This window comes from Myripristis murdjan, chromosome 9 (assembly GCF_902150065.1).
Source record: "Myripristis murdjan chromosome 9, fMyrMur1.1, whole genome shotgun sequence".
NCBI lineage: Eukaryota > Metazoa > Chordata > Actinopteri > Holocentriformes > Holocentridae > Myripristis > Myripristis murdjan.
Window position 1 is genome coordinate 37,050,262 of NC_043988.1, and position 25,473 is coordinate 37,075,734.

At 44.9% G+C, this 25,473-nt stretch overlaps 1 protein-coding gene across 1 annotated transcript; it reads right to left on the minus strand.

Annotated features, from left to right (window-relative positions):
• Window positions 1–1,687: 1,687 nt before the first annotated feature.
• On the minus strand, window positions 1,688–13,691 carry LOC115364842 (protein NLRC3-like). The gene is made up of 6 exons (XM_030059477.1): window positions 13,590–13,691; window positions 9,287–11,323; window positions 8,696–8,869; window positions 4,897–5,079; window positions 3,485–3,516; window positions 1,688–3,085 (listed from the first exon to the last, which is right to left on the minus strand). The coding sequence occupies exons 1-6, from the start codon at window positions 13,655–13,657 to the stop codon at window positions 2,538–2,540; spliced, it is 3,042 nt and encodes a 1,013-aa protein (XP_029915337.1). The 5' UTR covers window positions 13,658–13,691; the 3' UTR covers window positions 1,688–2,537.
• Between the last annotated feature and the right edge of the window lie 11,782 nt (window positions 13,692–25,473).

Below are 25,473 nucleotides of genomic sequence, written 5' to 3' on the forward strand. Positions count from 1 at the left end.
TCTCCAGCTGATCCACCTCTTCACTCGTCACTCTCGCGTATCTCGGCTTTTTCTCTTCTGTCTTGTCTTCCTCGTTCAGCCGTTCATCCAAACCTAGGTCGACAAATAAATCAAAATTGACAACAGGAGCCGTGGCCCCATTAAGGGACAGTACAGTGTACAGGAGTGTGTGTGTGTGTGTGTGTGTGTGTGTGTGTGTGTGTGTGTTTGTGTGTGTGTGTGTGTGTCGGTAAAGCTGGCGACCGGGGGCCAAGTGTGTTGTAAAGGAAGCTGTAAACGAGAAGAAATCAGGTGTGTGCCCTTAGAGCTTTTGTCAGAAAAATAAATGCGGGAACTCAGTCGGGCGGTACGGTCCGGCGTGGAATGCCTCGCGGACCGGTACTGGGCCGCGGACCGGGGACTGGGGACCGCTGGTCTGTGGTAAGAGTAGAAACACAGAGTCACAGTGAGTGTGTGGCCCCTCTGGTGGTTGGGGCCCTAAGCAGCCATAAAGCCCGTTGATGCCCCGGGCGGCTCTGAGCCTCCTGATGTGTTTGAGTCATTTCTGTCAGAAACACGCCTCCATGGCTCAGACAGTCCAAACACAGTCACAGTCACAAATACTGTGTTTTTGGTAAAGATGTCAAATGTCTCAGCTGCTGTGGAGAGGCTTGGTGCTTTGGAGGCAGATCGGTGTTTTGGACGTGTAGAAGTGTAAATATAAAAAATAAGATATATAAGTATAAACAGTATATATAAATGAATATAAACAGCCTATATAAATATAAGCAGTATATATATAATATAAACAGTGTATATGAATAGAAAATGGACCAAGTGACAGAACCCGACGCCCGGTGCTGGGATTCAGGAACTGTTAGACTTGATACACAGTCAGTGCTGAAATTAGCTTATGAGTGCTAAACACGCATGTTAGTGATGCTGCACTGATGGTCCCTCATACTTCAGGTAAAACCCAGAGAGAGAGATCCAGCCGACAGCAGGCCCTCCCTGTCCACACGGACTCGGCAGCTTCCCGTGAGCTCCGGGTGGCTCTCAGCCGTCTGGCTCTGTCCCACAGCTCCCAGCAGCAGGAAGCCCTCAGCCTGCCACCGCACTGTAAGGAGGACTACACTTCTACCAAACTCATTTATTCAAAAAGAGACTCAAACTGTATCTGGATCACACTCAAACATCTCTAGTGCACAATGCAGTAAAACGAGGCCTTCTGTGTTTTATTTTTCTCTCTGTGGCCCCTCCGCGGCTCCGTAGCACACAAACATAAAACAAGAGAAGAAGCCCAATATTTACATTTTTAATCCAATCAAAGAGGACGTCACACAATTCAAATACATACAGTGTGCTGTACATCAACTGTGAAGGGGGCTCAGTGTCTCCGGTCTCAGGAACAATACTGAGGCAAGAGGTGACATGATGTTCTCTACATCTGAGGATGATGCCAGATGATCTGGAAACAGGGCTCGAGCTCCAGGTATAGACCATTAATAGACCATTAAACATGTTAATGTGACTTGGAGGTCAACAGGTGAAGGGAGGGGCTCCAGTCACAGCTCTGCAGTGAGCAATGTGCTGTCATTCTCACGTCTGTGTTTACTGACTAGAAATACAAAAAAAAATCAATCAGTGGAGGAGGAGGTTTAAATGACACTTTGGTACAACATTAAAGTTTGTTACACACCAACATGCGTGGCTAAACAGCGGAACGAAAGTGCGAAAAAACTCACTGGCGAAAATTTGGCCTTTAACTCTTCACACCAATCAGCGATGTGAATGTGTGTATTGTGAAATATGAATCCCGCAGCGCGCAGGAGAGCGTTCTGACAGGAATAAAACATGGAGTCAGCTTCGTCCCCCGATGAGGACCTTGTCACTATTGAACTGTTTACCCGTCCAAACACCCACTTTTACAGAGCAGGGACAGAGAAGAATCCCTCCTGCTGATACAGGAATTAAAACTGTATCATGACTGTTTCTGAACTTATTTTGGGATGTCTGTGGGACAGCTGGAGACTCTCCTGGGTCTGCTGGCACCGCATCCAGAGAGACAGAGAACCAACTATGGGGATCCCACTGACCCAGAGCAGAGCCTGGCTGTCTGTGTGAGGCAGGCTGTCAGGATGTTTTAGTGGGCAGCTCCTGAGGAGAGACGCTGCCTCTCCTGCAGGCTCTGACCTCATGTTGTTGTTGGGAATGGAGGCTGCTGATTGGCTGCTGCAGTTTGTTTGCCTAGAAAAATCGAGCTTGTTGCGAAAAACAAATCTCTCGTATTTCGACTTTTCGTATTTCGCATTCTATGTGCAAGTACTGATTGCATGTTGTGAGTTCGAAAAAATACGAAATATTCGCACGAAAATAACGCCGTTGGTGTGTGAGGACCTTAAGATTTGAATATACCAACATTTTAATGACTTATTATTTTTACAGACCTGTCCAATCAATCAGTTAACAATTATCCACCAAGATGCCTGATACAATTAAAAAAAAAAAAAATCAATCAACCATAAACCGCAAATCATCCAAACATGTTCTAAACTCTTTCAGGTCAGAGTTTGTTTCTGACAAACTCGCAGCTCAACCACAATAGAACTAGAAAACCACAAACCAAACCCAGGGAGGAGCGGCTCAGTGAAGGTGGAGCTGAAGGTGTGCAGGAGTCTCAGTCTGTCAGAAGAGACTCTGTAGAAGGACAGAGTCCCAGCAGAGCAGTCCAGATCCACTGCTACTCTGTCAGATCCACGGGGACGGACAGAGATGAAGGTGTCCTCACTGTTGTGTCTGACAGTGTATCTGTTATCATAGCACTCCAGACTCCACGACTGTTCATTGTATCCAAGCACAGAGTCTTCACCTCTTCTTGTGATTCCTCTGTAAGTCACTGCTATATGAACCTCTCCACTCCACTGGACCTCCCAGTAACATCGCCCAGTCAGACCTTCTCTACACAGAACCTGAGGCCACTCGTCAAATCTGTCTGGGTGATCAGGATACGGCTGCTCCTCTCTCTCCCTTGTCGCCTTCCTGTTGTCCTCAGACAGACCGAGGTCTCTGTTTGCTGTGTTTGGATCCAGTGTGAGATCACAGGCATCTGATGGGGAGAAGACACACAACACACCTCAGAAAGCCTCATTCACTCACACTCTCTTGGCTCTTATGAGGTTATTATAGTTTGGCATTTTTCATTAGTTTTTATTTTTAATGTCATTTTACACTTTGTGTTTTCAATTTGAGTTTGGGTTCAATTCATTTTTAAAGAGGATTTGCTTGCTTCCCTCTTTTTCTCTACCCCTCTCTGTCCTTACCTGCCCCCTACCCTCATCACACACACCCCTTACACACACACACACACACACACACACTCACACACACGCACACTCACACACACACACACACACACTCACACACACACTCACACACACACACACACACACACACACACACACACACACACACACACACACACACACACACACACACACACACACACACACAAAACCAGCTTCATTCCTTAAAGAACTTCTGATCACAATTGGCACAAACTCAACAGCTGATGTGTTTTTATCAAACAACAACAACAGAAATGGCTGATGGGGGACACCACACACACACACACACACACACACACACACACACACAGACACACACATACACACACACACAGACCAAAAGTAAACTACAATTGATTTGCTTTCTTATTTTTTTTTCTTCTTATTTTCTGTGTTGTTTTGTTTGAGTTCCTGTCTGCTTCTTTCTTTCTCTCCACATCTGTTCATCCTGTCTTCTCCTTTTCTAATTTGTTTTCTAATGTTGTCACTCTCTGCACTCCACTTGTTCACCTTTCTTTCACTAATAAAGGAAAAAAACACCAGGCTTATGTATGAGATCAATCGACAGAGGAAAACTCATTTTTCTCTGTAATGTTAAAGTAGTTTTTGTCCTTGTAGCTTTGACTGGACTCAGCAGAGAGAGACAGGAAAGGCCGGGGAGAGAGAGGGGCCGCCCTGCAGCAAAGGGCCTGAGGTGGGATTCAAACCCACGACTCAGCCTGGACAAGCTGGAGCTCTGCAGCACGTGAGCTCCCAGTACGCCCAGCTTTCTCTGTCCTGTCAGCTGATTTGAGCTGCTTTTGGAAACACACACACATTTAGTTTCAGCTCGCTAACATTTGTGTGTGTGTGTGTGTGTGTGTGTGTGTGTGTGTGTGTGTGTGTGTGTGTGAGTGTGTGTGTGTGTGTGTGTGTGTGTGTGTGTGCATGCTTGGTGCATGCGTGTGTGTGTGTGTGTGTGTGTGTGTGTGTGTCAGTACTCACATCCTCTCAGGCTGTCTGCTGGAATCCAGTCTTTTACATGTTCCAGCCTGTAGGGATGAACACAAAACCATCATCCTCTTCATCATCATCATCATCATCACCTGCAGGTCACATGACCCCAACACACTGTGGCTGCTCTGATTGGCTGATCTCTCTCTGTCTGTCTGTCCAGTCCTGAGGCCACTGAGCACTTTGAACATTTCCCAGGAAATGCTGCCTGCACTGACTGTGTCCAGCACAAGAACCAAGCAACCAAGCTGCCCCGCCTGGACTGACTCCACCCCTCTAGGACTGACTCCACCCCTCTAGGACTGACTCCACCCCTCTAGGACTGACTCCACCCCTCTACTGACCTCAGAGGACTGACTCCACCCCTCTAGGACTGACTCCACCCCTCTGGGACTGACTCCACCCCTCTAGCACTGACTCCACCCCTCTAGGACTGACTCCACCCCTATAGAGGACTGACTCCACCCCTCTACTGACCTCAGAGGACTGACTCCACCCCTCTACTGACCTCAGAGGACTGACTCCACCCCTATAGAGGACTGACTCCACCCCTCTACTGACCTCAGAGGACTGACTCCACCCCTCTACTGACCTGAGAGTCTTCAGGCTGCAGTTTGGACTCTCCAGTCCAGCAGACAGCAGCTCCACTCCTGAATCCAGCAGCTGGTTCTCACTCAGGTCCAGCTCTGTCAGATGGGGGTTGGACTTCAGAGCCGAGGCCAGAGAAGCACAGCTGCTCTCTGTCAAGCTGCAGTTACTCAATCTGAATGAAGAATAAAATATGGAGCTATAATTTCCAGTGTTTTGGATATTTATCAGACAAGGCAGCTAACGATCTACTGAAATTACTCTGCTTATCTCCAATTTTAGCTCATCTTTTTTCTATCTCTTTGGAGTATAGCTTGGTGCCCTCTGTTTGGTGTAAATCTATAGTAAAACCTATCCCTAAGTCTCAAAATAATGATCCTAGAGATCCTCTGAACTACAGGGGGACAAGTCTTCTGAGTTGTGTCTACAGACTCTATTCTAGTAAACTTAATGAACAACTGTATTGTTATTTGGAAACATCTGATCTGCTGGCAGACCAACAGAATGGTTTTGGTAAGAATAGAGCCTGTACTGACCACATATATTCACTAACTACTATAGTTCATGCTGGAACACAGGAAGGGAAGCATATGTTTTGTTGATTCAGTGATGTTCAGAAAGCGTTTGACTGCATAAATCATGACCTTCTCAGTTTCAAACTACTGAAATCTGGTAGAGATGGAACATTTTAGAATGCTTTAAAAGTTCTTTACAGGCCCCAGTTGCATGTGTGCAGGTCAGTGATCACAGAACAGTTTGGTTTCCTTCCCCATTTGGTGTTAAACAGGGGGACGTGCTCTCTCCTACTCTGTTCACCATCTATAGAAATGATTTGGTTTTGGAGATGAAGCAGCAGCTTGTGGTGTTAGACTGGCTGATTGTACGGTTGGCACTTTTCTAGACGTGGATGATATAGTCCTCCTTGCAGAGACTGAAACTGATCTCCAGAATCTGTTGGATATTTTGTGCTGCTGGTGTAGTAAATGGAGACTAAAGATAAACAAAGATAAAACTCAGATTATGCATTTCAGGAAAAAGGGTGAGTTACACACTAAGGTTACGTTTCATTTTGGGCCAACACTTTGGTCATTTACTGAGTATTATAAATATTTAGGACTTACTCGAGATGTCCATCTTACTTTTGAAAGAGGAATAAAAATCTGATCTGACTGTGCAGGTCGGGCTCTGGGTGCTGTCCTGAATGAGGTCAAGTTATGTAGAGATCTTGCTTATAAAACCTGTACACAGCTGTTTAAATCTTGTGTCTGTCCTATTGTAGACTACAGTGCAGGGGTTTGGGGTTACTGTGAGCAAACTAAATGAGATACAGTTCAGAACAGAGCCATGTGTTGTTTTCTTGGTGGACATAAAATGGCCCCCACACTTGCTGTATGTGGTGATTTGGGTTGGGAGCCATGCCAAGTGCAGCACCAGGGTGACATGGTGCCACTGTGGAATAGATTAATTAACCTGCTGATAATAGACTTACTAAACTAATTTTCTTTTGGGATCTTTCAAATAACTGTTCTTGGACCAGAGTACTGGCCAAAATATTTGATGAGGCAGGTCTGCAATACATATACTGAAATAAATTATCCTGTAGAGTTAGTCAAATTAAATCAATATTACTTGAAAATTATAAATGTATGTATGAAGCTAAACTGAGAAGGTTCAGTCTAATAAAGTGTATTTACCAACCAGAGCACAGAGGTCTGTCTGTGCCCAGCTGAGATGTGGCTTCCTGCCTCTGGCAGATGAAACCGGACGTTTCCATTCAACACCAGAAGAAAATAGAAAATGTCATCTGAGTGATTTGAATGAGGCTGAAAATGAAATGCACTTTTTGTTTTACTGTCCATTTTATCATAATCTCAGATAGAAGCTCTTCCTGAAAATGTCTGCAGAACGTCCTGATGTGTTTAATATGTCTGATGAGTGCAGACTTAAATACTTGTTTAGTGACAAAGTATTTCATTTAGCTCAGTTTGTGTTAAATGCTTATCAGCAGCATATGAGGGCGCTTTATGTTTGATGTGTTTGCCTCTGACTTAAACTGAAGTTGTCGTTCTTGCTGTACTGCCCAAGTTAACTGACTGGGCCTGTATTTGCTTGACAGTGAGTGACACATATGGAGGAGTTCTCTTTTTGCTCACTGTGTTTACTGCTCCTTTTTATTGTATTTCTTGGTGTGTCTTGTAAGCCCATGTGGGCTGGGCTACTTTTCTGGTGTATGACACGTGAAATAAAAATGACCTTACCTTACCTTACCTTACCTTACCTTACCTTACCTTACCTTACCTGACCTCTCTCTCTCCTGACACTTGAGACGGTTGTTAGTTACTTGTCAAACCTCACAAAGCACGCATGCATCCATGATACAGAACCTGACCAACCATCCTCACAAAAACTAAAAGAACCAGCAGCCCGACTTTAAAAAAGCACAACATAAACTTCACAGCAATATCAGCCTTATAGACATTTACTGCTACTATATGATTCAAACAATATCCATATATTCATGTCATCATTAGAAAGTGCGGTCTGACCTGAGAGTCTTCAGTCTGCAGTTTGGACTCTCCAGTCCAGCAGACAGCAGCTCCACTCCTGAATCCTGCAGGTGGTTCTCACTCAGGTCCAGCTCTGTCAGATGGGGGTTGGACTTCAGAGCCGAGGCCAGAGAAGCACAGCTGCTCTCTGTCAACCTGCAGTCCCTCAATCTGAATGAAGAATAAAATATGGAGCTATAATTTCCAGTGTTTCCAGAGTCCAGATAGTGAGGAGAGCATCACTGTGTGAAAGGATTTTCCTGGACCGATGAAATCTGTTAGATTTTGCCGCTGACTCTCTGGGCTCTAGTTTCCCGGCACAGCGCAGAGTGGCGCAGTGAGGCGAACCCCGCGCAGAGATAGTTTCGACCAGCGAAACGCAAGAGGCGGACAGTTTGCAAGTGTCGCAGACCGTGGTGCGCCGAGATGGGAGTGGCAGCACAGCGGGGGGAGGTGTCGACAGATTCAGCGGAGCCGGCGTAGTGGAAGTTTGGCTGACTGGCGCACATCACCAAAACCTCACAATCAGCACAAACGGTGCCAGTCTGACATCAGTTGTGACGGGACAGTTGATATGAAGATATATGTATTTGCTGATTGTGATCGTATCATTGAATAGTGGTTTTTGTGGGTATTTATTGCATTGTTCATGTGCCTGACATTCCGGAAGCCTGCCTGTGAGGTTCTGGTGACGTGTCCGCACTGCTCGCCGGTCTCCACTCTGCGCCGGTCTCCTGGGCTCCGCTCCGCCTGCTGCTCTCTTCCTCCATGTCAATTGTGTAAACTTTCATTACGCCTTCGCGCAGTGCATTTTAAAGGAGAGGACAGGGGCTCATTTGATTCGTTTAAAGTGAATCAGCTGTGTCAAACCCACTCCACGCCTTCTCTCCTCCCATGCGCCCGTAAGAGGAACGGCGGAGTACTTGCGCCACCACGCATGGCGTGCCAAAATTGCAAAATCCACCTGGCCACACCCAGAAAACTAGAGCCCTCTGTATTGAATTGAAAATTGGATTGAATTGAATTTTGGCGTTCCCACAGATTCCCACAGACGGAGGCCATTTGGACCCCTGCATGTTGAAATAATGTACAATATCATCACTAACGTTCACAGTTTTTCACTTCAACACACAAGGATTGTGTGAAAATACAGTTTGACAACAATTTGAGATGTAAGCCTGTGAAACTCCTGTTCAGCTAACAGAATATTACATGTTCACACATCATTAAAAAGTGCAGTCTGACCTGAGAGTCTCCAGTCTGCAGTTTGGACTCTCCAGTCCAGCAGACAGCAGCTCCACTCCTGAATCCTTCAGCCGCAGGTTCTCACTCAGGTCCAGCTCTGTCAGATGGGGGTTGGACTTCAGGGCCGAGGCCACAGTTTCACAGTGAGTCTCTGAGAGTCCACAGCCACAAAGTCTGTAATTACAGATTTAATGTCAAGTCTGTGATTTTCTTGTGTTTATATAGTGTTAAATGATTGTAATATTAAATTGTATTGTCCAAGATTTGTGTATCACACAGGATAAAAAAAAATTAAAAAGTGTTTCATATATAATATTAAAAGAAAGCAAGCAGTAGAAACCTGATGCTCAAGTTCAATTACACAGCAAATACTCTTATTTTGAAGTATTGTAGGGGTGAGCTGCTATGGGCATCACCATCATGTTGCCTCCTTTTTACCCTGGACTGCCTGAAGTATATTTTTTCTCTCAGAATCAATCCTTTATCCTGAATATTTAGAGAGCTACATATCTTTATTGTATTTCTGATGGTGTCAGGTGTGGCAGCAGCTCTACACTGTTTGTATAATGTTGATTTGACATCAGGACTAACCGAGCCTTCCTGCAGTTCCTCACAGCTGGGATCAGTCTCCCTCGTCCCTCATCTGATGTGTTGTACGCCCTCAGGTCCAACACATCCAGAACCTCCTCTGACATCTGCAGCATGTAGGCCAGAGCTGAGCAGTGGATCTCAGAGAGTTTCTTCTCTGATCTGTTCTCTGACTTCAGGAACTCTTGGATGTCCTGATGTACTGAGAGGTCGTTCATCTCCATCAAACAGTGGAAGATGTTGATGCTTCTGTCAGGTGAGACACTGAAGGTGTTCATCTTCTTGAGGTTGTTGATGACTCTCTGGATGTCTTCTGGTCTGCTCTCAGTCCGACCCAGCAGGCCTCCTAAGAGCCTCTGGTTGGACTCCAGTGAGAGGCCATGAAGGAAACAGGCAAAGAGGTCCAGGTGACCATTTTTGCTCCGCAGGGCTTCAGACATGACTTTCTTCAGGAAGATATCCAACGATGACTCATTGTCACCAAATTGATTCTTGTGTGTTCTCATGGCTCTGTCCAGTAACTCTGTGTTCCTGTTGGTGTAGCAGTGGAAGATGTAGACTGCAGCGAGAAACTCCTGAATGCTCAGATGAACAAAGCAGTAGACTTTTCTCTGGAAGAGCACACACTCTGATTTGAAGATCTCTGTGCACACTCCTGAGTACACCGAGGCCTCTCTGACATCAAGACCACACTCCTCCAGGTCTTCTTGGTAGAACATCAGGTTGCCTTTCTCCAGATGTTCAAACGCCAGCCTGCCCAGCTTCAGAAGAACTTCCCTGTCAGTCTCCATCAGCTCCTGCTGACTCCTGTCATGTCTCTCATCGTACTTGTGCTTCTTCCTCTGTGTCTGAACCAGCAGGAAGTGTGAGTACATGTCAGTCAGGCTCTTGGGCAGCTCTCCTCTCTGGTCTGTAGTCAACATGTGCTCCAGAACTGTAGCAGTGATCCAGCAGAAGACTGGGATGTGGCACATGATGTGGAGGCTCCTGGACGCCTTGATGTGTGAGATGATTCTGCTGCACAGCTCCTCATCACTGGATCTCCTCCTGAAGTACTCCTCCTTCTGGAGGTCAGTGAACCCTCGGACTTCTGTTACCCTGTCCACACATGTAGGAGGGATATGATTGGCCGCCGCAGGTCTGGAAGTTATCCAGAGGAGAGCCGAGGGAAGCAGACTCCCCTTGATGAGGTTTGTCAACAGCACGTCTACTGATGATGTCTGTGTGACATCAGACACAACCTCATTGTTCTGGAAATCCAATAAAAACCTGCTTTCATCCAGGCCGTCAAAGATGAACACGACTTTACAGACGGTGAGCTTCTCTGCTGTGACCGTCTGTAATGTTGGATGGAAAACACGGAGCAGCTGGAGAAGACTGTAGCGCTCATCTTTGATCAAGTTCAGCTCCCGGAATGAAAGCAGAACCACAAGACTGACATGTTGGTTTTCCAAGCCCTCTGCCCAGTCCAGAGTGAACTTCTGCACTGAGAAGGTTTTTCCAATGCCAGCAACGCCCTGCGTCACAACTACTCTGATGTGTGTGTCTTGGCCAGGTAAGGGTTTAAAGATGTCGTGGCACCTGATTGGAGTGTCACTGAGGGTCTCCATCTTGGATGTTGTCTCCAGCTGCCACACCTCATGTTGGGTATTAACCCCTTCCCTCCGTCCCTGTGTGATGTAGAGCTCAGTGTAGATCCTGTTGAGGGGGGTTCCACTTCCTGCTGCAGCAGTTCCTTCGGTCACAAATTCACATCTCCTCCTCAGACTGATCTTATGCTCGTCTAAAACCTCCTGCAGACCGCCGTCCACTGGGCTGGTTTGACTGGGTGTCTGCAGTCCAGGTCTTGTTCTGGATTGTTCTCCACACTGGGGACAGGCAGGATCTCCTGATGGATCAGACTGGTCCCAGTCTGAGGTGATGCACCGTCTGCAGAACCAGTGTCCACAGCTGGTGGAGACTGGATCCCTCAGGAGCTCCTGACACAAAGCACAGCAGGACAGCTGCTCCTTCACATCACCTCGACTCCTCTTCCTGTCCCTGTGGAGATGAAAGCACTTTGTTTATGTTTAGACAACATTACGGTTTAACTAAAATCTTAAAATATTAAAAAAAAAAAAAAAAAGTAAAAAACAAACAAACATGACGATGGGACACTTGACATTTAGCCAAGGTTATTACAATTGTCATAAGCGGCCTCTTATGTCCCTTTCAGTGACTACATTTACATGGACTACAGTATTCTAATATTAATGCAATTAAGAGAGTATTTACAAGACTAAATGTCCATGTAAGCAGTGTGACATCCACTTTGAGTTTCTGCAGCAGATTATGACAAATAGAGCAATCCAAGAGCTTGACAGCTCATGTTTTCTTTTAGTGATTTTTATTGTGAATCCATGAAAGAAAAGTTGACCAACAACAAAAGCAAAACATGTGAACAGTTTCTGGGTGAGGAGGAAACTCGCTGCAACAAGCTTTCAACAAGCTAAAGAGGACGACACCCCCTTGGCTTAACCCTGAGATTAGTCACCATGGTTACAACTCCAGTGAAGACCCCATAACAAATGTCTGAATCTCCTCCACATCCAGGTGGGTTTTCATGCTGGTTCCAGTGCTCCTGTCTGGTTCCAGGACCAGAAGTCAGGTATTACAACACTCAGTCTGGGACAATATGCTGATCTCCTGATCGATACTATCATGGCACCTGGGAGCCGATCAATACATATTGTGATTCTTAAGTATCCTCTTATCCTCGTTGTGTAAACGTGTCAGAAACTGGCCCTCACTGTCAGTCCAGCTGGAGAAGCAGAGCTCCTCTGAACGGCCTCGCTCTCTAGTTTGTGTCTGTAAAGTCTGATGAGGCTGTGATTCTCCTAGAGGTCACTAGAGGTCATTTTCTCCAGCGACGTCCAGTGTGACAAAAGTCTCTGCCTGCAGTGAAATGGCTGCTATGGGGGCCAACATCATCACACAGGAATCAAATGTGGCTCATTGAATCCACAAGAGTCTCAGCTTTCCAGTCAAAGCCAACTGATGCAGCTCCAAGACTGTTTAGGCCCCAGTCTGCACAAACACACCACAGGGTAAAAATAAAATAAAATTAAAAAAAAAACTAAAATTTAGTCCAAGTTAGAAACAATATTTTATATAATATAATATAAATATATTTTATATATTTATATTACATATTTTATCCAGAGAGTTCTCAGGTTCTGTAAATGCATTGTGAAAATAATACAGCAATGTGTTGAACCTTGTGGTTTGTTTTGTTTTTTTAACTTGAACCTTGATGTTGAAATGAAAATGTACTTTTGAATAATGAAGTATTTTTAAAAGAGATTACTTTAACTCAAGTAAAACATTTGACTGAGCAGCTTCCACTGGCAGTGCAGTAATATTTGACCAGGAGGATCTCCACTTTAACTCAAGTCATGTGGACTTTGACCACCACTTCCATGCTGATGTGTGTTAGTGTGTGTGTGTGTGTGTGTGTGTGTGTGTGTGTGTGTGTGTGTGTGTGTGTGTGTGTGTGTGTGTGTGTGTGTGTGTGTGTGTGTGTGTGTGTGTGTGTGAGACAGGCACATCAGTCTGAGCAGCACAGGATCAGATTTCTCTGTCAGTCAGTGTGAATCTAAACTTCAGACTCAGGTGTGTGAAGAACTTGTGAGTGCAGGTGCAGGTGGAAATGTTCTCAGGTGTTTTGGTGCAAAACATCAAACAGCATCATAGTTTGTGGAAAACAGCACAGACCCAGATGTGTTTTGGTTGAACAGCTGGATTGCAGAGCAGGGAGCAGTCATTTCTCTCTTTGCAGTCTCTTTTCTTGATCTCCTCTCTACTTGCTCTGCTATATAATCTCATGTCATCATATTCCATCAGGCTCACAGTCTAACAGCTGTCTTACTTTGTGTCTGGAGCTCCAGGTTCAGCACTGAAGTGTGGAGGTTTATCTTTAGACCAGTCACTCTTCATGGACAGACAGCTGGACACTGCAGACTCTGCTCTGTGGCAGGAACCTCTGGAAACACAAATGTTTGAAACATGTTATTAGTTCTTGTAAATCAGGGCTCCAGACTAACTTTTCCACTGGCAGCACTGGTGCTCCCAGCTTTCCCAGTCGCTCACAGCAGCTCATGATTTGGTCGCAGCCTTTTTTTGTGAGGGGGGGGGTCCAGCTAAAAGAGCGGATGTGGCTCATGATCTGAAGCATCAGTTTTGGGGTCACGTCTACTTTCTCCATGAGCCACAAACAGATTTCACAAGAAAACAGTGAACACACACTGCACTCTAACAGCTGTCTTACTTTGTGTCTGAAGGTCCAGGTTCACCACTGAAGGCAGGAGGATCATCTTTAGACCGGTCACTCTTCATGGACAGACAGCTGGACACTGCAGACGCTGCTCTGCCCTCCTCTTCCTCCACACAGTCACTCATCTTCTGCTTTAAGTCAGTCTAAGAGGTGCACACACACACACACACACACACACACACACACACACACACACACAGTCGTCCCTATCCTCATAGATCACATGTTGCTCTTCACTGGTTCACTCCTCCTCACTCACTTTGCTGACTTGTGAATGTCGTCTTTTTTACTGAATATATTTTACACTCAGAAAAATAAAGACATTAAAAAAATTATTTAAAATCTCAGTGTCTGAATATTTTCCCAGAGCAACAGCAGTCATCCCTGCATTAACCATATTGAGGTATTTGGTCAAAATGTTTCACGATATTTGATTTAGTCTCTGTCACCCAGCCTCAACCTTCCAGTGAAATTTGACATTTTAACTTGAAGTTGTCATGGCGACCAGTTTCATGCCTGCAGCGTTTGGTCTCTGTAAAGGAGCCGGGAGCCGCTGATGATCTCCACAAATAAATGCAGATTCACAAATAATTTGTGAAGCACAGATTACCTTTAGGAAAGCACAAATGAAAGAGTGTGAATGCAGCAAAGCTCATGGACATGTTTCCCTGTTTCTGTCCAATCCAGAGGCTGCGTTCCAGACGCTGCGCTCACCAGCAAATCCTGGTGACGTCATGAAACCTGGAAATCTTTCTTTCAGTAGTTTTGGTGGCGCACCGTGTTCCCTTCATGTCTTTTTCTTGTTGTTGTTCTCAGAGAACAGAGCCTCAGCAGAAAAACACAAACTCCTTTCCATCAAAGCTTCAAAGCAGATGATGCTTTCTTGTTAAGGAGCCACAGGTTTGGCCCTTATTCTCTTTTCTGTGTTGAGGGCCCAGAGGCCTGGTGTGTATTCAACGGCGTTACGATAAGTAACGTTGTGTGACGTTTTCTCATTGAATGGTGTGTTTGGTTGTAAAGTTTTGTAACAGAGAGCAACATGCCTCAGAGGTAGTTTTCCTCCGTTTGGTGGGCGTGTCACAGGTGTTATCCAATCAGCATCAGCCTGTATTTAAGCCTCCGTGATTTAAAACACTAGAGCTCCATTATGGCTTCCAAGTCGCTATATTAGTGCAGCCTGTGTTTAAAATGTTGCCCATCATTTGAGGAGGTAAAAGCACATGTATGTGCTAAGTATGATGATAAATCAGACATAGTTTATTGTTTTTCTCAATAATATGGCAACTTTTATTCAACTTAAAACTTAAAACTCATTTGTGTAGGCCTATGGTACAAATCTTGGAAACAATGTTTAACAATAACTGTTTTTGTTTTTGTTTTTTTTCATAGTGGACACTGAATGTATTGCAGTACCCCTATTATTAATGGTTCATGTAAAGTAATGTCCTGCTCAGACAGCTCTTCGGCTACAATCGCGAGAAGAATGGCCCTCTAGGCTTCCATACTTGCAGCGCTGCGTAATGCAACAGGTTGTTCAGAGCTTTATAGTTTCTGTTAGCTTGACGTTACATACCGGTACGTCTGTGCTGAATATGCCCCTGTTCTCACCCTGACAAACAGGAAACACTTTGCTTCCTGTTCAGGCTGCAAAAAGAAAAAGCCACAGGCCTGTTCAGGGCCCAGGGAACACAGGGGCCCTGCTCGGTTTGAAAACTATTAATAGATTTGCATTTTTCATTAATAAATTTATTGATTTGTCCATTTTCCAGTGTCAGGTTTCACACATACAGATCAGTCTGTATTTCCTGTGGAATAAACGGAGTTAAACGGCTTTAAAAACGTGCTGTCTGACGGATAGAACTGGCTAACATTTGTTTTTACCGCCTGATGAGATTTTTTATCATCACCACAAAGAAAATGATCACTGCTTTACTTTTTAATTTATTTCTAACAGATGAACTCAACAGTGAAAAACACAGCAGAAAATGGCGTCTGACAGAAGCAGAGACTCACAGCAGAAGCAGAAGTTGGTCTCATGATGACGAGTTTCTTTCTTTCATTCATTCTTTCTTTCTTTCTTCTTGGACTTGAACTCAAAGATAAACAGAAATCCTCTCCTGCCGTCTGAACGTGTGCAGCTCTTCTACATCATGACGGTGGGACAGTCCAACATTAATGATGAAGATGAGCCTCCTGGTCGCGGCTCGTCCAAACCTTCAACCAAAGTTTCACTTTCACTTGTGCTGCGTTCACGTCCTCATGGGAGAATTCAGCAGCTCCCACCTGCATCCCTGTACTATGAGACTCTGGACAGGGCCGCCCCCTGGGCAGTTGCTAGGAATTCTGGGTCCCCTGAAAGAATATAGGTGTGATACACTCAATTTCTTTTCTTTTTAGAATTAACCACTTAATAAGTCAGAGTATTATTATGTAAAGTATGTATTATTAGTTGTCTTATTCCCATTTCTCTGATTTGCAACACATTATTACACCTCTGATTGCAAATACATTTTCAATTAACAAGTCAACTAACAGGTAGTGGGTATTTTATTTTATTTAACAATCAAGCACTGATATGCAAAAAAAAAAAAACAAAAAAAAAAAAAAACAAAGTGTCCTGGCTCAAGATAGTCCACAAGGTGGAGCCCAAGGTAGATTTGGAGCATTTAACTTAAATGTGCAAGTAAAACACACAGCACATGAAATACGTTGTTGTAAAACAAATATCAGAAACAACAACAGGCCTCATCTCATCTCAGTTTAGGTTTAAATTGCCTTGTTTGTTCACTGGAAGTCTCATCAGAAAGCCCAACGCCGGGCCTTTTTGTTGGCAAATTCGCCGATGATGTCTTTGAAGTCCAACTGTCGGCTTAGCTGACTTTCAGTTGAAAGTCTAGCAAGGCTATTTAGCCTCTGGGTTGTTGTGGATCTGAGATAGTTTTAACTAGTTTCAGTTTGCTGAATGGCCTTTCTCCACCTGCAGCAGTCACAGGTAGGCTAATGTACAGAAGATTCGGATGGCAACACATAGGCCTACTTCACCAAAAATGTTCTGAAGCTGAAGTTTATAACAACCTAACAATAACTAACATATCATGATAATGTAACTGACATTCGTCTGATGCTCAAAATTACTGAGTAGAACCTGAATGCGTCATAATACGATTTCTTTTTTTTTTTTAATGAACTGGCGACTTGTCCAGAGTGTAGCCCGGCCAGGTGACAGCTGACGTCGGCTCCTGCCTGCGGCTGCGCCCCGTCAAAGGTAAGGTTACAGACAATAAATGAATGAACAGGTAGGCTGATCGTTTCAGCCGCCCTCGGTGCTTTTACTCTCACCATTCTTAGAGAAAAAAGTTTGATGTCCTGGGCCCCTGCTCTGCTGCTCCTGCCTCCTGATTTGTGTTTTTTGGGGGGCCATCATCTATCCTATTGGATCTCCCTCACTCCCTGCTGGAGCTTTATGCACAGCTCCGCTACTTCCTGAACTTAAGCCAGCTCCTTTATTTCCTGTCTTACATTATTGGACAAAATGATTAATCCAGGTGTGTCTGACCATTGTCGTGAGATCAGACACACCTGGATTAATCAGTAACTGATATCCAATGAGGATATCATTTAAAATTCAAATTTCATGTTTTTTATATGTGGTTTTATATGTGGTCTGTAATGTGTCTGCATCCCCTCAGAAAGTAGGGGTTGAGCTCCTGGTTACTATCAGTGTGTGTGTGTGTGTGTGTGTGTGTGTGTGTGTGTGTGTGTGTGTGTGTGTGTGTGTGTGTGTGTGTCTGTGTGTGTGTGTGTGTCTGTGTGTGTGTGTGTGTGTGTGTGTGTGTGTGTGTGTGTGTGTGTGTGTGTGTGTGTGTCTGTGTGTGTGTGCGTGCGTGTGTGTGTGTGTGTGTGTGTGTGTGTGTGTGCACCCTGTGTGCAGTAACATTAAATGTTTGCCTTTGCATAAAACATAAATCTAAGGCAGTGGTTCTTAAATGGGAGTCCGCTTCCCCCTGGTGGTATGTTGGAGTACTTCAGGGGGCACATAAATATCCATAATTTAAATAATTTAATTCATAATTTAAATAAAATAATTCAAATTAATCAGCCTGTGCTGCAATAAGTTGAATAAAAACTATGAATGTCAGTTTGATAAATCACATGTTCTCTTCAGTTCTCCCTCTGGGTTCCTGAAGGTGTCAGGTGTGTGTGTGTGTGTGTGTGTGTGTGTGTGTGTGTTTGTGGTTTCAATCTGCTGCCGTGGTCGTGGAGCGAGGACGTTTGTTTGCTCTGAGCGAGAAGACGAGACCAAACAAATCCAGAAAGTGGATCAGTGGTTGAAGCTGGAAACAAGGAGGAAGAAGAGAAGAAGAAGCAGAAACACAAACAAGAGAATCTGCTCAGCATCAGGTTGTTGGTTCACACTGATGGAGCTGGACTGACCCTCTGACCACAGGAGGCTCAACTGGTCAGGACCAACTGGACTGACCCTCTGACCACAGGAGGCTCAACTGGTCAGGACCAACTGGACTGACCCTCTGACCACAGGAGGCTCAACTGGTCAGGACCAACTGGACTGACCCTCTGACCACAGGAGGCTTTACGTCCTCACACTGTGTGGTGTGAACCTATGCTGGGCTCGTCCCTCAACAAAATCATGTATTACACAGAACTTTTTAAAATAGTACTGCATTACTTTACTGAGTTCCTCGCTGTGGAAAGTCATTTGTCACACTGATACATCACTGATGTGTTCAGGAACACCATCGCTGTTTGATTCAGAGCAGAAGTGAACGGAGGAGATGTCCTGAGTGTTTATGCAGAGAGGGGGGACGCAGTGTCCAGATACAAACCAGCCGGTCCCAACAGGAGCTGCTGTCCCGTCCCCCGTCCCGTCTGTGTGCCGGGTCTCATGGTTCATGTTCTGGAGCTTTCCGCTGAGACACTCACGTTGTTGTTCCACATTTCTGCTCCATCATTTGGTCTCACATCATCAGCATCTGCACTTCACCTGCACCTGTAAACCTGTAAAATGTCCAACATGAGTTCTGTCTCTGTGTTAAAAGGGACTGGAGAAGGAAAAGGCCTGAGGTGTTGAACGGCAGCTCGAGCTCCCGGCCAGGAAACGCTCAGTCTGCAGCTGGAAAACATCGACTCCAGTCAACGCCGAGCCTGCAGATGAAAACACGAGCAGCACATCCATCAAACGGCCCGTCTCGGCTTTGTTTAGAGCCAAACCCGTCCATCAGCACGGAGACGCCGCAGAAACCCACAGAGACGCCGCAGAAATCCACGGAGACGTCGCAGAAACCCACGGAGACGCCGCACAAACCCACGGAGACGCTGCAGCCGCTCAAACTGCACCTAAAACATCATCAGACTGAATGGGACAAGGTAAACAAATGCAAAAGTCCACTGTATCCCAACCAGAGGTGTAAGTCTGTGGAACAGCTGCAGCATGGAGATGAAATCATGTGACACCTGAACCAAACTGAAGAAAACATTCAGAAACTCAATACTCAAAAATATGGAATGTAACAGTGAATTTTATTGTTTTGTTTTTTTACTTTTGCTCTGCCTGTCCACAGACAGTACCACCTGAAATCTTGTTTTTCTTGTTTGTTTGTCTTTATCAGTCACATTTTATCATTTTTTTTTCAAAAGTTACTTATTTATTTAATTTTTTGAACTTTGTTCTTTCTTCTTTTTCTTTTAACCTTTTTTTTCAGGATGATTGGATTTGAGCAGAGAACAATGATTTATTGTTTTTGAGTCACACAGCCAGTGTGAAGGGATAGGACTAGTTTTGCATAGAACTATATTATTCAACTGACAATCAGTCAATTTAGCTTTTATTTGCTCATTGTTTACATATCATACTTCTGTTTATTTATCCCTGTCTTTTTTTTAACATGTTCAATAAAGTATAAAGTATGTACATGAAATATGAAATCATAACAATAGAATACACAAAGCGACATGCCAGCAAAAACTGAGTTTATTGCACAAAGTGTCGCTGGTTCACAGATCATACACAAACCAAAAAAAAAAATTAAAATTAAAATTAATCATCCCACTGTTTATGGGCCAGAACGAGGAACGTCAGAGTCGGTCCATCAGACACCTGAACCGTCCAGAAACCAGAACCTGCAGATCCACTGAGCGCGTGCAGCGGCCAGCAGAGACGGGAGGGAAGCGAGATGTCTCACTCGTTAGCTGCTTTCATCGTCAGCTCTGGAAGAAGTGACGTGTTGAACTCTGGATGTCATTTATCAGGTTTTTTTAAAAACAGTTTGACAAGGCTGCTGTCAAATCAGAGTGCAGCTTCAGAGGGTTTCCTGTGTCTGTGGAAAGGTTTGGAATTAAAGTCGCTGCTGCGTTCGGTCTCTTCTCTCTCCCTGTGAGCAGTGAGAGGTGTTTTTCTGACGCCGCCTGTCACCGAACTCACCGACACAAACAGAAGCTCTGAGAAACCCTGAGCTGAAAGGGAAGCACAGCCAGCTGACCTCCAACATGGCCGCCGGGGCAGGTGACATCACTTGAGAGCCGCTTACAGCCGAGCACACACACACACACACACACACACACCCCTTCACACACACTTTCACTCAAACGATGTATCCATACGTCGATGTTGTGGATCCCTGTGAAGTTCCTATGAAGGTTTTACCGGTGGAGGTCTGTCACAGAGGACCAGCACAGAGACGCCGGTGCCGATGAGGCTGAGGAACATTAGTCCATGAGCCAGACCACCGATCACAGCCGAACAGGTGGGCAATCTCTAGTCGCTTTTTTCCTCTTCCTATATATGTCAACATTATTTATTGGCATGATATCCTTTGCAGACCGGCGGCTTAGTACCATGGTGGAGAATGAGACACCGTGGATCTTCACAGACTGTGGCCTGCCCGTCAGGTAGTCCAGAACCCAGCTGCACTTTGATGGTTCCAACCCCAGCAGCAGCAGTTTGTTGGCTAGTGTCTGCAGAATGAGTATTGATGGTATTGAACGCAGAACTAAAGTCCAGAAAAAGCAGCCTGATGTGTGTGTCCTGACCCACCAGGTGAGTGACAGCAGAGTGGGTAACAACTGATACTGCATCAGACACACACCGGTTTCTCCTGTCTGCACGCTGCTGTGGGACGTCCAGCACCTCAGGCAGTGCTGCAGCTGCAGCTCAAATGTCTACAAGACTACCTGACAAACACCGGGCAAACAGCTGATTTCTCACCTGTAAGGAAAGAAGAGCTAAACAAGATCCTCCGTGAATTTTATGGAACTTTAATTTCTATAATAAAGAGAATGAAATGCCTCAGCAGATTCAGCACCACGGACAGTACCTGCTGAGGCAGATTCAGCACCACGGACAGTACCTGCTGAGGCAGATTCAGCACCACGGACAGTACCTGCTGAGGCAGAGTCAGCACCACGGACAGTACCTACTGAGGCGGATTCAGCACCATGGACAGTACTCCAATTTCACGTCAGCTCCGATTAATATGGCTAACGACAGTAAGCAGTCACATTAAGGCTGAACAGTTATAAAATTTTAACCCCACCTTTCGGGGGCTTTTGCTAATCACCTTTTCAGGCTGTTATCAATTTACCTCTGAAATATTAGTTTTCACAGATGTGTTGATTTATTAAATGTTCATTTCAATGTACAGATGCAAACAAATTGACAAATTAATTAAATCAATGGCCTGGGCAACTCATAAAGACGAAACAAATTAATAACGATTAATAGGCTAATTAATAACTGATAACTGATAACATTAACACATTAATAACAAGAACAAAATTACAGCCGCACATCTCCGTGGAAAATCCTACAGGTACTGTCCGTGGTGCTGAATCTGCCTCAGCAGGTACTGTCCGTGGTGCCGAATCTGCCTCAGCAGGTACTGTCCGTGGTGCTGAATCTGCCTCAGCAGGTACTGTCCGTGGTGCTGAATCTGCCTCAGCAGGTACTGTCCGTGGTGCCGAATCCACGGAGGCATTTCATTGTCTTTATTTCAGAAAGCAAAGCTCCATAAAATTCACGGAGGATCTTGTTTCGCTCTTCTTTCCTTACAGCTGAGAAATCAGCTGTTTGCCCGGTGTTTGTCAGGTAGTCTTGTAGACATTTGACGGCCCAAGACGTTGACCGGGCCGTACCGGCTTCATTTCCTGACCTCTCCAGCTGATCCACGTCTTCACTTATCACTCTCGCGTATCTCGGCTTTTTCTCTTCTGTCTTGTCTTCCTCGTTCAGCCGTTCATCCAAACCTAGGTCGACAAATAAATCAAAATTGACAACAGGAGCCGTGGCCCCATTAAGGGACAGTACAGTGTACAGGAGTGTGTGTGTGTGTGTGTGTGTGTGTGTGTGTGTGTGTGTGTGTGTGTGTTTGTGCGCCCGTGTGTGTGTGTGTGTGTGTGTGTGTGTGTGTTTGTGTGTGTGTGTGTGTGTGTGTGTGTGTCGGTAAAGCTGGCGACCGGGGGCCAAGTGTGTTGTAAAGGAAGCTGTAAATGAGGAGAAATCAGGTGTGTGCCCTTAGAGCTTTTGTCAGAAAAATAAATGCGGGAACTCAGTCGGGCGGTACGGTCCGGCGTGGAATGCCTCGCGGACCGGTACTGGGCCGCGGACCGGGGATTGGGGACCGCTGGTCTGTGGTAAGAGTAGTAACACAGAGTCACAGTGAGTGTGTGGCCCCTCTGGTGGTTGGGGCCCTAAGCATCCACAAAGCCTGTTGATGCCCCGGGCGGCTCTGAGCCTCCTGATGTGTTTGAGTCATTTCTGTCAGAAACACGCCTCCATGGCTCAGACAGTCCAAACACACTCACAGTCACAAATACTGTGTTTTTGGTAAAGATGTCAAATGTCTCAGCTGCTGTGGAGAGGCTTGGTGCTTTGGAGGCAGATCGATGTTTTGGACGTGTAGAAGTGTAAATATAAAAAATAAGATATATAAGTATAAACAGTATATATAACTTTAAACAGTATATATAAATAAATATAAACAGCCTATTTAAATATAAACAGTATATATATAATATAAACAGTGTATATGAATAGAAAATGGACCAAGTGACAGAACCCGACGCCCGGTGCTGGGATTCAGGAACTGTTAGACTTGATACACAGTCAGTGCTGAAATTAGCTTATGAGTGCTGAACACGCATGTTAGTGATGCTGCACTGATGGTCCCTCATACTTCAGGTAAAACCCAGAGAGAGAGATCCAGCCGACAGCAGGCCCTCCCTGTCCACACGGACTCGGCAGCTTCCCGTGAGCTCCGGGTGGCTCTCAGCCGTCTGGCTCTGTCCCACAGCTCCCAGCAGCAGGAAGCCCTCAGCCTGCCACCGCACTGTAAGGAGGACTACACTTCTACCAAACTCATTTATTCAAAAAGAGACTCAAACTGTATCTGGATCACACTCAAACATTTCCAGCACACAATGCAGTAAAACGAGGCCTTTTGTGTTTTATTTTTCTCTCTGTGGCCCCTCCACGGCTCCGTAGCACACAAACATAAAACAAGAGAAGAAGAGGAATATTTACATTTTTAATCCAATCAAAGAGGACGTCACACAATTCAAATACATACAGTGTACTGTACATCACTCACCACTCACACAAAGCAGCCATCCAGCTGCTGAGTTCAAATCAGATTTCTTCCCTCTTCCAGTCGTCTTCAGTTTTAGGAAACCTGTGGAACACCTGGCCAGGGGCTGCAGGTGAGAAGCCTCTGACACATTTACAGTCATGTATTTATTAATGTGCACTGTCCAACATGAAATACAGCTGTGTTGACAGTAAAACATCAGATATACAGCGTTAAACATGTTAATGTGACTTGGAGGTCAACAGGTGAAGGGAGGGGCCCAAAAGGGGAGGGGCTCCAGTCACAGCTCTGCAGTGAGCTGTCATTCTCACGTCTGTGTTTATTAGAGAAATACAAAAAAAAAATCAATCAGTGGAGGAGGAGGTTTAAATGACACTTTGGTACAACATTAAAGTTTGTTACACACCGGCATTCGAAGCGAAACAGCGGAACGAAAGTGCGAAAAAACTCACTGCCGAAAATTTGGCCTTTAACTCTTCACACCAATCAGCGATGCGAATGTGTGTATTGTGAAATATGAATCCCGCAGCGCGCAGGAGAGCGTTCTGACAGGAATAAAACATGGAGTCAACTTCGTCCTCTGATGAGGACCCTGTCATTATTGAACTGCTTACCCGTCCAAACACCCACTTTTACAGAGCAGGGACAGAGAAGAATCCCACCTGCTGATACAGGAATTAAAACTGTATCATGACCGTTTCTGAACTTATTTTGGGATGTCTGTGGGACAGCTGGAGACTCTCCTGGGTCTGCTGGCACCGCATACAGAGAGACAGACAACCAACTATGTGGATCCCACTGACCCAGAGCAGAGCCTGGCTGTCTGTGTGAGGCAGGCTGTCAGGATGTTTTAGTGGGCAGCTCCTGAGGAGAGACGCTGCCTCTCCTGCAGGCTCTGACCTCATGTTGTTGTTGGGAATGGAGGCTGCTGATTGGCTGCTGCAGTTTGTTCACCGAGAAAAATCGAGCTTGTTGCGAAAAACAAATCTCTCGTATTTCGACTTTTCATATTTCGTGTTCTATGTGCAAGTACTGATTGCATGTTATGAGTTCGAAAAAATACGAAATATCTGCACGAAAATAACGCCGTTGGTGTGTAATTTATTTATTTATTTTATTCAATTTATAAAGGACAGTGTGCACTTTCATTAGCTATTCAAAAGAATAAAAAGATGAGTGCACCAGATTTAGCAAGAAAGCTAATTTCCATCTGTAGTTAAGGACCTTAAGATTTGAATATATCAACATTTTAATGACTTATTATTTTTACAGACCTGTCCAATCAATCAGTTAACAATTATCCACCAAGATGCCTGATACAATAATAATAATAAAAAAAAAATCAACCATAAACCATAAATCATCCAAACATGTTCTAAACTCTTTCAGGTCAGAGTTTGTTTCTGACAAACTGGCAGCTCAACCTCAACAGAAGAACCAGATGACGACAAAGTAAACGCAGGGAGGAGCGGCTCAGTGAAGGTGGAGCTGAAGGTGTGCAGGAGTCTCAGTCTGTCAGAAGAGACTCTGTAGAAGGACACAGTCCCAGCAGACCAGTCCAGATCCACTGCTACTCTGTGAGATCCACGGGGACGGAGAGAGATGAAGGTGGACTTCCTGTTGTGTCTGACAGTGTAGCTGTTACCATAATCATAGCACCTCAGACTCCAGGACTGTTCATTGTCTCCAAGCTCAGAGTCAGCACCTCTTCTTGTGATTCCTCTGTAAGTCACTGCTATAGAAACCTCTCCTCTCCACTGGACCTCCCAGTAACATCGCCCAGTCAGACCTTCTCTACACAGAACCTGAGGCCACTGGTCAAATCTGTCTGGGTGATCAGGATACGACTGCAGCTCTCTAGCCCATGTCACCTTCCTGTTGTCCTCATACAGACGGAGGAATCTGCTCGCTGTGTTTGGATCCAGTGTGAGATCACAGGCATCTGATGGGGAGAAGACACACAACACACCTCAGAAAGCCTCATTCACTCACACTCTCTGGGCTCTCATAAGGTTATTATAGTTTGGCATTTTTCATTAGTTTTTATTTTTAGTGTCATTTTACACTTTGTGTTTTCAATTTGAGTTTGGGTTTAACTCATTTTTAAAGAGGATTTGCTTGTTTACTTTATTGTTTTTAATACTTATTTTTTTGTTGAGTTTGTAAGGCAGATTTCATATCCACCCGAAATACCAGAGAAAAACAAAAACTAAACAATTAAACTAATCAGACCTTTTTCTCCTTCAGGTTTTTTTTCCTCTTATATCTCCCTCTCTTTC

What these genes read in the sequence shown, in the direction of transcription:
- LOC115364842 (XM_030059477.1), bottom strand. Translation starts at nt 13,657, where the DNA reads ATGAAGAGTGACCGGTCTAAAGATGATCCTCCTGCCTTCAGTGGTGAA. An exon ending in TGCAGACTGGAGACTCTCAG is followed by an intron (nt 5,080 to 8,695) that starts GTCAGACTGCAC and finishes TTCTTCATTCAG; the next exon opens with ATTGAGTAACTGCAGCTTGA. An exon ending in ACTCTCAGGTCAGTAGAGGG is followed by an intron (nt 3,517 to 4,896) that starts GTGGAGTCAGTC and finishes AATTGTGATCAG; the next exon opens with AAGTTCTTTAAGGAATGAAG.